Source organism: Bos indicus, chromosome 16 (genome assembly GCF_029378745.1).
Source record: "Bos indicus isolate NIAB-ARS_2022 breed Sahiwal x Tharparkar chromosome 16, NIAB-ARS_B.indTharparkar_mat_pri_1.0, whole genome shotgun sequence".
Taxonomy (NCBI): domain Eukaryota; kingdom Metazoa; phylum Chordata; class Mammalia; order Artiodactyla; family Bovidae; genus Bos; species Bos indicus.
In genome coordinates, this window is record NC_091775.1 from 62130784 (window position 1) to 62145931 (window position 15148).

Sequence of the window (15148 nt, forward strand, 5' to 3'; positions counted from 1 at the left end):
ATCAGCTAAAGAGTTTTTTTAATATGGCAGGGCCTGAATTATTGCTTCATAAGTATTACGCTTCTGTAATTGAGATTATATCATTTCCTAATTGATATTAGTGTTACATTATACATCTTGCTTATACATAACCTATTTCAAGAAGGCTATGCAAATAACTAATTTTAGAACTCTGAGAAATAATACTGATGCAGGGAGTAAAAATTTTATATTAATATCTTTTTTACTGTTTGAATATTTTACCATTAAATGTTTAGTTTTCTAAGTTAAGATAGTTTTTAAAAATTCTGTACATTGACTCCTCTGATTTCCCTAAACGTAGTCATACGATGAATTCATTAAGAAAACTGAAGCTGAGCTTAGCCGAGATTTGGAAACTTCACCAACAGCCAAGCCTCAGATTAAAATGCTCTCCTCAACTTCTGAAAAACCCAAGATCAAGTCCCTTCCACTGCACAGGTAGAAATTTTGATAACTAACCTATATCCTGCCTTATTTGCAAAAGAAATAAGGAAAGATTTTTAGTTGAAGCTAACTTTTGAGTAACTGTGAAATTGTAGAAGTGAGAATACTGGTTTATGGTTTTAGTGTCACTAAAGTAAATTTGTTGTTTATGATATAATCACAAATCAAATTTATAATAAGGCACAGATTTAAAAATATATTCTGAAATCTGGAGGGTGCAGTGAAAATAATACTTCCAGCATTGTTGTTACAGCTTTGTAAGTTGGTATAGTTGTTGTGAAAAACAATTTGGCAATGTTTCAAAAGTCAAAAACAGTCTGTAACTTTTGACTCAATAATTCCCCATCTGAAAATCTAGCTTGAAAAAATACAAACTACCAAAAATATCTATTTGCATGAACATGTTTATCATAACATCTTTTATATTAAGTAAACACTGGAAGCAGTCTTTATATCCAGAAATGGGTGAATAACCCTGTTAATGATGGTTCTTTCCAGGGATAGAATATTATGCAATCATTGAATGCAAATACAGAAGATACAGAGTAGCACCATTAGAATATATAATATGATATATAAGGATTTAAAATGAATTTTGAACAATGAGCAGAGGTTATGTAGGTCAGTGGGACTGAAGTAGTGGGTATTGCAGAGAGGCACTGATGAGTGACTAAAAGCAGTCAAGAGCTTGGCATATCATGGAAGCTGAATGCCATAGGATATTACCAGAGTTAGGAGAAGAAACTGGAAAAGTAAAAAACAGATTGTGATAATATTGTACTCAAGCATTTTTAGTATTTTCTTATTCACTTTCTTAGAAGATGTGAAACCTTAAAGGCAATATTTTAGGATATTTTTTGTTTCTTAGAAACATTACACAGACTCATTACAATTAATTTAGCATTACCTGGGTTTAAATCCTGGCTCCAGCACCAGCCAGCTATTTAATTAGGGGCAAGTTATTTAACCTCTCTGTACTTCAGTTTTTTAATCAGGATTTATATCCCTATAAGAACACCTGAGTAGTAAACTTGTTATCAGGGTTAAAAGACTTAACTTAGGGCAGGGTCTAACACACAAAGTTAGCACTGTGTATTAGTTTTATTATTATTGCTACTAAAATATTGAGGGAAGTGGTAAAAAGGAATAAATTTAAATCATATCATTCATAACTGTCCCAAAACAGCAGACATCAACAATTAGATATATTTCTTTCTTGGGTTTTTTTATAGTTAGATTTTGTATTTTTGTTGTGTATATACTTTCCCTTTATGTTACATTATATGTAAGTTTTACTTTAATTTCTACATTCGATTAAGGGTTTTTATAGTTTTATTAACCAAGCTACTAAGTATTTTAACTGGAGAATGATAGAATCATATTTCTCTTTAGAGAAATCTTTTTGACTACAGTATGAAGGAAAGATAGAAAGGGATAAGTTTAGAAGCAGGGATAACAGTAGTCTAAGCCAGGCCTCAGATAATCCACTGTAATAAGAATAGAGATAGGAGATAGATTTTAGGAATATTGAAGAAGTATACTTGACTAATTAAAGTTATATGGGAATGCTGAATGTCATATTTCTCTTAAGTAGTAGTTGGTTGAGTCAAAGTTACACTAACCTAAATGGAAAATCAGGTGTTCCTCAGTGGGAGGCTTAAGATTTTGGTTTTAAAATGTTAATTTTAAGGTATCTATAGTTCATCTAAGTGGAATTATCCAGGAAAGATGTTAGGTTTATACATATGTGTGTGTATATATATATAGGGATGATCAACATATAGATCATGGTTGAGGCAATAAATATGGCAACATTTGGATAAACCTTCTTCACCCAAAGAAAGTATTCATTCAGAGAGAATAAAAGAGAGCCAAGTACTAGATATGATAAAATAGCAACCTTTGAGGAGATTAGGAAGAAATAGGAGTAGAAGGCATATAATATGACTTTGCAAATAAAAAGAAAGCAAGAAAATGAAGATGGTAAATGTCAAATTAAAGCATAAAAGAGAACAGTAGTGTAGCATCAGATGAAGGAATAAAGAATGGGGGGAGGGGAACTTTGCTCAATATTCTGTAATAACTTAAATGGGAAAAGAATTTGAAAAAGAATAAATATATGTGTATGTGTAACTGAATCACTTTACAGCTGATACTAACACAACATTGTAAATCGGCTATAGTCCAATATTAAAGGAGGGAATCTTTTTTTTTTAAGCTTGAGGTATACATATAAGCTAAAGGGGAAAAAAAACCACCAGATTGAAGGACTAACGATTGTAGAAAAAAGAATGGTTAGTTGAGGGATATTGTCAGTGAGACTGTGGAAATTATGGGATTTGGGGCAGAAAGAAATTTGAGCAAATGTAAGAGATACACCTTTTTCTTCTTGCAGACAGGAGGAAAGGCAATTGGGATGGCTGTGAATATAGATGAATTTGTAGGTAAAAAGGTTCCTGCTGATGGCCTCTCTCTTTCTTATTAAAAGAGGCAAGATCATCTATTGAGAGTCACGAAGGCCAGAAATAGGCTTGGTGAAAGTGGCAACGGTTGGAGTACTTCCTGTGGAGTAGAAAGAAGTCGTCTAGTCAATTCGACTGCTTTTTGTTACCAGTTATTATAGTAGCAGCAATACATTTATTTCTGTTTATTAATTTTTCTGCTTAAGATCTGAAACAGCAAAGAATTGGAAATCACTGACAGACTCAGAACGATCCAGAGGATCCCTGGAGTCTATTGCTGAACATGTTGGTATGTAACTAGAAAAAATAATCACACTGTATCTACATGGGCTAAAGATTTATACAAATGCCTATGCAATTCTACCTCTAAGTTATTTGGTTAAAAAGTGAATTTTCTAAAGATAGTAGATCATTTAATATTTTAAGTTACTTTTATATTTTAAAGTGATTTACGGGTTATGCATAAGTTATATGAATCAGTCTTTATTGTCCCAGTAACTGACAAAAACTGAATCATAAAGACATTGATCTAAAATGGCTATGAGGGTGTCATCAGCATCTCAAAATTCTCCCTTAATCAGATTTTGCATCTGATTGTGTAATTGTTGGCCTCCACTATTTCTCAGCTGTGTGGTTATATACATTTTTTTCAGTCGAGTCCAAAGAAAAATAAGAACTATTGAAAATAAAGTATAATTAAATGAGGAATTAAAACTGAGGCGTGAAAAAGCCTACCTGGCAGTAATGACAAAGCAGCAATTTGAATTCAAAACTTTTAATTCTTGGTTTGTTGGTTCACTGAATCTTAATTATTTTCTTCTTTAAAGTGCTAATATTTGCAGAAATAGGTGTTTTTTGGGTTGTTTTTTTTTTTTTTACATTCAAGAGGTTAGTTGAAGTCCCTGGGAAAATTCATTCTTCTATAAGTATATATACTAGTACATTTGTCCCTCCTTTATTGTTTTGCTATTTGAAAAACATATGTAATATGCTTCATCCAATTCTGTGTTTGCATAATTTGAGAATCAATTTCTCCATAAACTTTGATTCATTTTCTTAATTTTATAACTTAAGACAACACTTAAAAAATTATACCAAACTTCAGATTTTTCAGTTTAGTTCAGTTCAGTCGCTCAGTCGTGTCCGACTCTTTGTGACCCCATGAATCACAGCACGCCAGGCCTCCCTGTCCATCACCAACTCCTGGAGTTAACCCAAATTCATGTCCATCGAGTCAGTGATGCCATCCAGGCATCTCATCCTCTGTAGTCCCCTTCTCCTCCGGCCCTCAATCCCTCCCAGCATCAGGGTCTTTTCCAGTGAGTCAGCTCTTCGCATGAGGTGGCCAAACTATTGGAGTTTCAGCTTCAGCATCATTCCTTCCAATGAACACCCAGGACTGATCTCCTTTAGGATGGACTGGTTGGATCTCCTTGCAGTCCAAGGGACTCTCAAGAGTCTTCTCCAACACCACAGTTCAAAAGCATCAATTTTTCGGTGCTCAGCTTTCTTCACAGTCCCAACTCTCACATTCATACATGACCACTGGAAAAACCATAGCCTTGATTAGACAGACCTTTGGTGGCAAAGTAATATCTCTGCTTTTGAATATGCTATCTAGGTTGGTCATAACTTTCCTTCCAAGGAGTAAGTGTCTTTTAATTTCATGGCTGCAGTCACCATCTGCAGTGATTTTGGAGCCCAAAAAAATAAAGTCAGCCACTGTTTCCACTGTTTCCCCATCTATTTCCCATGAAGTGATGGGACCAAAAGCCATGATCTTTGTTTTCTGAATGTTGAGCTTTAAGCCAACTTTTTCACTCTCTTTCACTTTCATCACGAGGCTTTTGAGTTCCTCTTCACTTTCTGCCATAAGGGTGGTGTCATCTGCATATCTGAGGTTATTGATATTTCTCCCGGCAATCTTGATTCCAGCTTGTGCTTCTTCCAGCCCAGCGTTTCTCATAATGTACTCTGCATAGAAGTTAAATAAGCAGGGTGACAATATACAGCCTTGACGTACTCCTTTTCCTATTTGGAACCAGTCTTGTTCCATGTCCAGTTCTAACTGTTGCTTCCTGACCTGCATATAGGTTTCTCAAGAGGCAGGTCAGGTGGTCTGGTATTCCCATCTCTTTCAGAATTCTCCACAGTTTATTGTGATCCACACAGTCAAAGGCTTTGGCATAGTCAATAAAGCAGAAATAGATGTTTTTCTGGAATTCTCTTGCTTTTTTGATGATCTAGTGGTTGTTGGCAATTTGGTCTCTGGTTCCTCTGCCTTTTCTAAAACCAGCTTGAACATCTAGAAGTTCACGGTTCATGTATTGCTGAAGCCTGGCTTGGAGAATTTTGAGCCTTACTTTACTAGCGTGTGAGATGAGTGCAATTGTGCAGTAGTTTGAGCATTCTTTGGCATTGCCTTTCTTTGGGATTGGAATGAAAACTGACCTTTTCCAGTCCTGTGGCCACTGCTGAGTTTTCCAAATTTGCTGGCATATTGAGTGCAGGTCTTTTAATTATTTTTAAATGTTCTATTTATTTTTGGTACAGTGTATATTCATAAAGGAAAAATTTACTACCTATGGTAACCTATAAAACAGGTCATATTTACTGACCAGAGCTTTTTCTCACTAATATTTGGTTTTTATTTAAACTTTGGTTTCAGAAATTGAAAGTTGTGATTTCAGTAATTTTGATGTGATTTTTTTTCTTCTTCCCCCTTTAAGATGCTGCATTGACAGGTTCTGAAAGATCAGTATTGGAAAAATCTTCATCTGCCTACGCAAAGAGAATGACTGAATTGGATGGTCGGACAGAAGAGCACTTTCAGACTTCTCCAATTCTGAGATCATCAAGGAGGACAAGAGCTGAATCTGGAGATTCTCTAGAAAATGTCCCTTCATTATCTCTTCTCAAAGAATTAAATGCCTCTCATAGAATTCTGGATGTATCAGGTGCCAAGGCTGAAGAAGAGTCTAGTCAAAAATCAGAAATACAAGAAGTAGAATATACAAAATTGGAGGAGAGTGCAATTGAAGATGCCTGTTCTAAACAGTCTAGGAAGGCTGATGTCTTCCTGAAGCTAGACCTGGAACAGGGAGATTCATCTGAAATTCTTTCAAGAAAAGATCTTCCTTTAGATTCTATAAATGTTCAGAAAGACTTAGTTATATTAGCCATTGAAAATCTTCATAATAAAGAAACGAAAGAGGGACAGTCAAATGAAGATATCAGTCATAGTCCAAACATCCAATCAGAAAAAGAGACTCATGTACAAAAGAATATAAAGAGCAGAGACTCATCTTGGTCACAGCGTCTACTTGCATCTAAAGAGATATCGTACTCTGAAGATTTTGATGTATCGTCTTTCAAGAAAGACATTTCAGCTGAATTGTACAAAGATAACTTTGAGGTGGCGTCTTTGTTGTCACTCAGGAAAGACTCTCAGTCTTGCAGAGAGAAGTTACAGGCAACAAGCATCTCTAGAAGTAGAGCCACTAGCTTTGGTAGTGATGATGAAATCAGCGAGTGCCTCAGTGAGAAAAGCCTTTCTATTCATAGCAGTGTCCACTCTGAAAGGCTGTTAGAACTCAAGTCCCCCACTGAGCTTATGAAAAATAAGGAGCGCAGTGATGTAGAGCATGAACAGGGAGTTACTGAATCCCCTTCCTTGGCTTCAGCTTCTCTTGCAGATGAATTACTTGATTTCCACATTGGTGATAGGGTATTGATTGGCAATGTTCAGCCAGGAACTCTTCGGTTCAAAGGTGTGACTAGTTTTGCCAAAGGGTTTTGGGCTGGAGTGGAGTTGGATAAACCTGAAGGAAATAACAATGGAACATATGATGGCATTGTATACTTTGTGTGCAAAGAGAAGCATGGGATTTTTGCTCCTCCTCAAAAAATATCTCACATTCCAGAAAACTTTGATGACTATGTAGACATAAATGAAGATGAAGACTCTTACTCAGATGAGCAATATCAATATTATAATCAAGAACAAAAAGATACCGAGGGTCCCACGTCTGACAGAGAAAAGGATACAATTGAATATTTTTATGAGAAATCTCTACCTAGTGTGCATGACACAGAAGCCTCAGTTGATAAAAGCCTTAAAGTAGAGACAGACAATATACAGGACATTCCTGGGGTACTCGAAGCCCATATTCACCAGCAGAATTCAGTGGACTCACTGATGTCTTCAGAGGAAAACAAAGACCTTGTTTCTGATGCCACAGAAAAGGTTTCTTCTGTTGTAGAAGACGATACTTTAGATAATACCTTTTCCGAAGAGTTAAAGAAGCAACAACAGTTGACTGAAGAGGAAGAGAACTTACATCCCGAAGTTTCAGAAACGCTTTCTACCCCACTTCTGGACCTGTTAGCAAGAGAGAAGAACCAATTGGAAGCCCAGCTGAGGTCATCTGTAAGTGAGGAAAAAAAGTCAAAGGAACAGCTAGAAACAGTCAGCTTACTGACAGACAGTTTGCTCCAAGTCTTTGTGAAAGACACAGTCAATCAACTACAACAAATCAAAAAAGCTAGAAATGAAAAAATCCAGCTTAGCAATCAGGAGCTTCTTGTTGAGGATCAAAAGAAAGTACCACCCCAAGGCCTATCCCAAAATCTTGAGGAACAGTCACCAAGCGTTCCGGGTTGCTTCTTAAGGTCTGAATTGGAAGATGAGAAAGAGGAGATTTCCTCACCAGATATGTGTCCTAGACCTGTAAGTATTTTGTTTAGAAAAAAAATGTCAATTAACCTTGCCTTTGTGGTACACTTTAATTCTGTAACTCCTAATAGGTATTTTGGTGATGTGTTGTTTATTAAATACAGATCACTGTACTAGTTTTTAAAGGCCATGTAGCTATTTTTCTGTCTGAAGTATAATTGTCCTCTATTATGTCATGAGTGGTCACTATAGAGTTGTCACAAACACAGGCAGATTTATGCTGGGTTGAAAACCCCTGTATACTGTCCACAGATTAGATTCCCTTCCAGATTCACTGATCAAATTTATTCATGGAGATTTCCATTGTTTCTCAACCCAGTTCTTTCTTGCCTATGAAATCGTTTGTTCACATATGTACTCAGTCATAGTTGCCTTGCAGAAACTGCCAGTTGTGATGTTGACTCTGGTACAACTGAAATATATCCACTGTGACATATACTCAGGCCATCAACTTGTTTAGGGTGCCCATGGACAGTTGAACAACAGTAATGATTTTGAGTAACTTGAACCAGATGATCACCAAAGGTGAGAAATTTTATCTCATTTCCATATCCCAGAAGTAAAACATTACTTGAGAAACAGAGTAATGGTGATACAAAAAGGAAAAAACTAATCAATACATATTTTGTAAAAACTGAATAATAAGGCTTATGTAAATAGAATTACAGGAAATAGGGTAGTTTTTCTTAAATTGTTCATCAGTAGCCATTATATTGTTTTTATTTTGCTTGTTTATAGAGAAATAGCAAATATACAAGTAATGTATGTAGTTTGTCTTAAAAAAAAGAAAAAAAGCCCAAACTTGTTAAGTGACCTGAGTTTACTAAGTGGTGATCTGTTTGAATGGTTCCATTTCTGTAGGAAAGTCCAGTATTTGGTGCCAGTGGGCAGGAAGAGCTTGCTAAGAGACTTGCTGAACTTGAGATCAGCCGGGAGTTCCTGAGCGTGTTGGGAGATGATCAAGACTGGTTTGATGAAGACTTTGGTTTGAGCTCTTCTCACAAGATCCAAAAAAACAAGGCCGAAGAAACAATTGTACCTTTAATGGCAGAACCTAAAAGAGCTCCAGAAAAGCCGTGTGAAACGTTACTGGCAGTCCCACATACTGCAGAGGAAGTAGAAATTCTTGTACATGATGCAGCAGAAGAACTTTGGAAATGGAAAGAATTAGGTCATGATCTTCACAGCATCAGTATTCCTGCAAAACTGCTTGGCTGTGCCAGTAAGGGTCTAGATATAGAAAGTACTAGTAAAAGGGTGTACAAGCAGGTATGTAACAGGGAAGGATAATTCTAATTTTTAAACTTCTCACCGTTGTCTGAAATTTGGATTCTTAGCCATTTCATTTGTTTCTTTTTCTCTATCAAGGCGGTTTTTGATTTAACAAAAGAGATTTTTGAGGAAATATTTGCTGAGGATCCCAACTTGAATCAGCCTGTCTGGATGAAGCCATGTAGAATCAACTCCAGTTATTTCCGACGAGTGAAAAATCCAAATAACCTTGATGAAATCAAGGTAAATTGGAAACTACAAAGTATCTCCTTTTTTTATTTGATCTTCTTTTTGTACAGGTCTATAAATGTCATTAAAGCAGGTACTCTTTTATATTATTCACTCTTCTGCCCTCAAGACCTGTTCCATAGTAGATATTCAGTAAATATTTGTTCATTCAGTCTGTGAGCAAAAGAACAATGAGGGTGACAGGGAATCCTGAACCCTCAACTTATTGCAAAATAAAACGTAATGGTAATTTCATATACATATGTTTTATAATATTTTTAAGAAATTAGCAAATACTCGGGGAGGTAAATTATTGGAATTTGTACGAGCTTTAGGTGAGTTCTTAATGATTTAGAGATAGGTATAATACTCTAAAAGTATCAGAAGACATATATCAAATATGCCAACCCTAGACACATAAATGATATAACCTTTCCATCTTTGATTTTGGAGGTTTCAGATTGGTTATGTGGTTTTGAAATATGTAGGATAGTGTGATATGTAAAAAATATTGCTTGTTGTCTAAGAAGCCCCTGAAAAGATTAAGTGCCCTGAAGCTACAGGGACTTTCAACAAACCAACTTTAAAATCACATGGGTGAAAACCTCTCTGCTTGTTCACCTGTTCTTGAACTATATAGCAAAGGTTATATTCCCATTGCAGTGCCTCTCAAACTTCAATGTGCATCTGAGTCACCTGGGGGGATTTTGGTAAAAATGCAGATTTCTTATGGAGTAGATCTGGAGTAGGACCAGAAAGTCTGCATTTCTGCAAGCTCCGAAGTGATGCTGTTGTTGCTGACTCTAGGATTATTTTGAGTAGCAAGGCTCTAGAGTTTTGTCTCCCAAACTTATTTGATCATAGAAACTATTTTTTCCCCAGAGAGTCTGCCTCCAATTACTTATTTTACTTATGTATTGTCTTACATTATTCAGTTGTATATCTGGACGATCAAAATACATTAAACGAGCATACACATTAATCTGGTATATAACATGAAAGGAGGCACTGTCTAAACAATTTGGTCTTTTTTTCCCTGAGATATAATTGACATATAACATTATATTAGTTTCAGGTATTTAATGTAATGATTTTATCTTTGTATATACTGTAAAAAGAGCACCACAATATGTCTGGTTAACATCCATCACCACACATAGTTACAAATTTGTTTTGCTTGTGATGAGAACTTTTAAGATCTCTGTTAGCAACTTTGAAGTATATAATACAGTATTGTTAACTATAGAAAGCTTTTAAAAATAGGCATACTGACAGAATACCAACAGATATCTATGAGATATATGCTTACATCAGAGGTAGGCAAACTATGGCCCACAGGCCAAATCCAGGCCACCACATGTTTTTAAAAATAAAGTTGCCATAACCACACCTAGTTATTTACATCTTGTCCAGGCCTGCTTTCCTACTACCAACAACAAAGTTGAGTAGCTACAATAGGGACCATATAGCCCACAAAGCCTGAAATAGTTATAATTTGGTCTTTTACAGAAAACGTTTGCTGACCTTTGCTTAACTTAAAGCAGGAGAAAAAGAAGTTTTCAAAGATTGGCTTGATGGATTAAAAAAACAAAAACTTTTAAAATAGTGTTCGACTTTGAGAAATGAATTATCAGAACCACCTAGGGGGCTTTTTCAAAGCCCCGGTGCACTCCATTCCTTTCAGCCCCCAGCAGTTGATATATCCTTGAATGCATGTGTGTGTGTGTGTGTGTATGAATGTGAGTGTGAGAGAGACATTGTTTTTTTTAATAGAACCATAGAAAGTAATATTATTTTATTGGTAACAAAGAACAAACATGTTGAAATAAGATACATAATATATACCAGCATTCGTCAGACCATGTACATCATTATAACACACAGTGATGCTTCCTACCAATTTTAATATTGCTATAGCGAGGCTTCCCAGCTGGCTCAGTGGTAAAGAATTTGCCTGCAGTGCAGGAGAACCCAGGTTCAATGCCGGTGTTGGGTAGATCCGCTGGAGAAGGAAATGGCAACCCACTTCAGTATCCTTGCCTGGGAAATCCCATGGACGGAGGAGCCTGGCGGGCTACAGTCCATGGGATGACAAGGAGGCAGACACAGCTTAGCAACTAAACAGCAATGGCAGCATCTCAAATGCGTATCTTGTATGTCTATATCCTCAGGTCATTGAAGAATACCTTCTATAAGGCAGGAATTAAAAAAAAAAAAAGCAACAAAAATATTGTTAAAGCATTTTGTAAAGCTTTTTTAAAGGGTGATAGTTCAAATACTGTTAGTAAAATTACCATGCCTCTCAAACTGAAGTGTTGATTAGTATTTTTTTAATTTAACATACTTGAATCTTGGTGCTTCAAAATAAACTATCCCAACCAAAGCCTTATTCAGAGATTTACTTTACACGTTCTTTTGTAGTTTTGCCAGCTTGAAGTAAACTAACGGTGGTTCTTGGGTAGAGGGGACTCTAAAGTGATTTTTGTTTTTGCAAATTCATCAGTGGGTTTTACTTGTTTTTTTGTATGTTGTATAGAAACAAAAATTCTTTAAGTGAATAAAGTCTGAGCATTTGGGAATGCTTTTCATTTCAAATTGCTAAGTGGAACCGTAAATGAAAGAAGTTTGCATTAATGTGATCTTTTTTTTAATAAACATTGTATTCTTAGCAAAAATCTGTTTACTGCTTTATAAGTACTAAATCTGAAAAAGTTTGTGTTTCATGCATTCCTCTTATTTTCACAGAACTTCATAGCAACTGAAGTACTCAAGCTATTCAGTCTTAAAAAGGAGCCAAACCACAAAACAGATTGGCAGAAAATGATGAAATTTGGAAGAAAGAAAAGAGACCGAGTGGATCATATCCTGGTCAGTGTCTATAACTGAACTGTTTTTATTTGACCATCTTTTCCAAAATCAGAATGTAGTTAGAGTCTAAAAGGAAAGGAAATATAATTGATCTTAGGTATATGATGTGCTCATGTGCTCAGTTCTGTCCGATTCTTTGTGACTCTGTGAACTGTAGCCCGCCAGCCTCCTCTGTCCATGGGATTTTTCAAGCAAGGATACTGGAGTGGGTTGCCATTTCCTCCTCCAGGGGATCTTCCTGACCTAGGGATTGAACCCACGTCTCCTGCGTTGGCAGGAGGATTCTTTACCACTGAGCCATCTGGAAAGCCCAAGTCTATAATAGTAAAGTCTTAAAGTCTTCATTTGCTGCATGTCTCTCTGCCCATCAGTTTTGAAAATTGCTTTCTTTTAAATTCAGTAGATGAATATTTAACTTAATAGTATCTTGTAGGTGTGGAGAACTTGAGAAATAAAATGTTTGGAAACAAACTTAAGGTTCTGAATTTAAAGAGACCAGTATAGACGAGGGCCAGACCACCTGAATTTAAATCCCTTGTTTTGGCACTTGTGTAATCTTGGACAAATTATCTAATCTCTTTGTGCCTCATTTCTCTATCTGCAAAATGAAGATGAGAATAATAGTACCTACCTGTTACAATTATTAAGAGAATTAAATGAGTATTTATGTATATATATAGAACAGTACCTTGCACATAACTCAGTAAACATTAGCTGTTATCATTTCATCCAGAAATTTAGCTGGACAGGATTTATTCCATTTTGAAGTATATTTTCTAGCATTAGAAAAGTGCTTATCAAACAGCAACAAAAAAAAAAAAAAAGGAGAAAAAAGGCTTTCATTCTTTCTTCCCTAAAAGAATGTTAAGATGTTGCTGCTGCTGCTGCTGCTGCTGCTAAGTCACTTCAGTCGTGTCCGACTCTGTGCAACCCCATGGACTGCAGTAGATGTTAAGTAGTAGCAAACCTTAGGAAACTCAGGTATTAGTTGATTCAGGTTTATCTCCAAGCATTTTCACTCTGGACTTTATATTTTATCATGAAAAAAAATATAATGCTTAAGTTTATCAATTTTTTCCAAATGTGTACCTCTAGTGCTTCATTTACTCAGTAATAACTTTACTAGGTAAACATTGGTTAAATATTCTTTCTCATATCTTACTTGATCCTCACAATAATTATATGAGGTAGGGTAGACTGTTACTCTGTTTTACAAATGAGATTCAAAGATACTAAGTGACTTGCCTAACAAATAAGAGCAGGACTTTAACCAGTTCATAGATCTTTGCCTCTCAAGATGAACTTGCTCTCATATTTCTGCAGTGGTTTAGATTTGAGTTAGTAATTACCACAATGTTACTTCTTCCACCTCTTTAGAAATTAAAGGAAAAAGCACACCAAGAGACATTCATTTACCCTTCTATCAGTTGAATTGGTCATATTCCCTATAAATCATCTTTGCATGCATTTAGCCAAGAATTGAAGAAGGAAATGGCAACCCACTCCAGTGTTCTTGCCTGGAGAATCCCAGGGACGGGGGAGCCTGGTGGGCTGCCGTCTGTGGGGTCGCACAGAGTCGGACACGACTCAAGTGACTTAGCAGCAGCCAAGAATTGTGCTAATTAAGGACCAATGTTATAGTAGTAAGCAAGATAGACATAGTCCCTGCCTTCGTGGATTTTACAGTTTGTTGGTGGAAGCTGCTGCTGCTGCTGCTAAGTTGCTTCAGTCGTGTCCGACCCTGTGCGACCCCAGAGACGGCAGCCCACCAGGCTCCCCTGTCCCTGGGATTCTCCAGGCAAGAACACTGGAGTGGGTTGCCATTTCCTTCTCCAGTGCATGAAAGTGAAAAGTGAAAGTGAAGTCGCTCAGTCGTATCCGACTCCTAGCGACCCCATGGACTGCAGCCTACCAGGCTCCTCCATCCATAGGATTTTCCAAGCAAGAGTACTGGAGTGGGGTGCCATTGCCTTCTCCGTGGTGGAAGCTAGCCATTGTATATAATTATACAAATGTGTAATATAAATTATAAAAATAGAAGAATAGGGAGCTATTGTAAAAGCATTGACAGGAAACTTATCTAATGAGGATGGTCAGGAAAGGCTTCCCTGAGGAAGTGACAGTTGAGCTGAGATCTTAAAGATGAATAAGCACAACCTGAGTTTTGTGTAGAAAGAAGAGCAGTTCAGGGAGAGGAGGCTACATGTGCAAAGACGTGAAATGGGAAGGAGTATGGAACCAAAAAGTCCGTGTGGCTGGAGAGTGAGCTGAACTGCCTGGGCCTATGTAACTTTTTTCATGAGTTCATTTTTTATAATGTTTAGTGAAATGATACTGTTATCAACTTGAGTTCATTATCAACAAGAAACACTAAATTAACTGGTCATCGTCACCATTCCCACTATTATATTTAGCCAGTTTAGCATTTGGAGATTCTAATTTATGTGCATTTTAGAGGAACTGAGATTTAAAACAATTGTCATAACATGTAAAACAGAAACTTTGCCGTCAATTCAAAAGAAAAGGGTCTCAAAAATAGAAATTTCAAATAAGTTTTTAAAATTATATTTATTATAAATAATCATGCTCATTTTCAAAATGTAAAGTACTGATTATTTAAAAGAAAACAGTCATGATAATCTTACCATGTAGAAATTCTTAATTATTTTGACATAATATCCTTAGAGTTTCTTTTTATACAAAGAATTTTTTTTAATGTTTGGGATCATAGTTTCTTTCATATTCTGATTGTTTTTACTTAATTAAATGTGGATTTTCCTGTTATTAAGTGTATATCATTTTAAAAATAAATTTCCATTTTAATTTCTGTGGAAATAAAATAGTCCATTGTGGAATTATATATTATGGTTTATTTAATCAGTTAATCATTTTTTTTTATTCTTTGAAATAATACTGTTGTAATAAGTATCTTGCAATATGGTATATCTTTGTAACTATTTCCAATAATTTACTCAGTAAATTCTTAGAAATAGAGTTGCTGATTAAAAGTATATGCAGAATGTTAAAGCTTTTGTATGTGTTTGTCAGATTGTTTTCCAGAAAGGTTGTACCAGTTATACATACTCACCAGCTGATACAGGAGTGGCGCGTCTTTTTA

The 15148-nt window shown here is 36.0% G+C and overlaps 1 protein-coding gene across 4 annotated transcripts in view; it reads left to right on the forward strand.

Annotated features, from left to right (window-relative positions):
• CEP350 (centrosomal protein 350) overlaps positions 1-15148 on the forward strand; it is a 162501-nt gene that overhangs the window by 141348 nt on the left and 6005 nt on the right. For all 4 annotated transcript variants that reach the window (XM_019976221.2, XM_019976224.2, XM_019976223.2 and 1 more), the window contains 6 exons: positions 323-459; positions 3134-3216; positions 5657-7656; positions 8524-8931; positions 9031-9177; positions 11908-12030. In XM_019976221.2, coding sequence (XP_019831780.2) covers positions 323-459; positions 3134-3216; positions 5657-7656; positions 8524-8931; positions 9031-9177; positions 11908-12030 — 2898 coding nt within the window. The remainder of the gene's footprint in view (positions 1-322; positions 460-3133; positions 3217-5656; positions 7657-8523; positions 8932-9030; positions 9178-11907; positions 12031-15148) is intronic.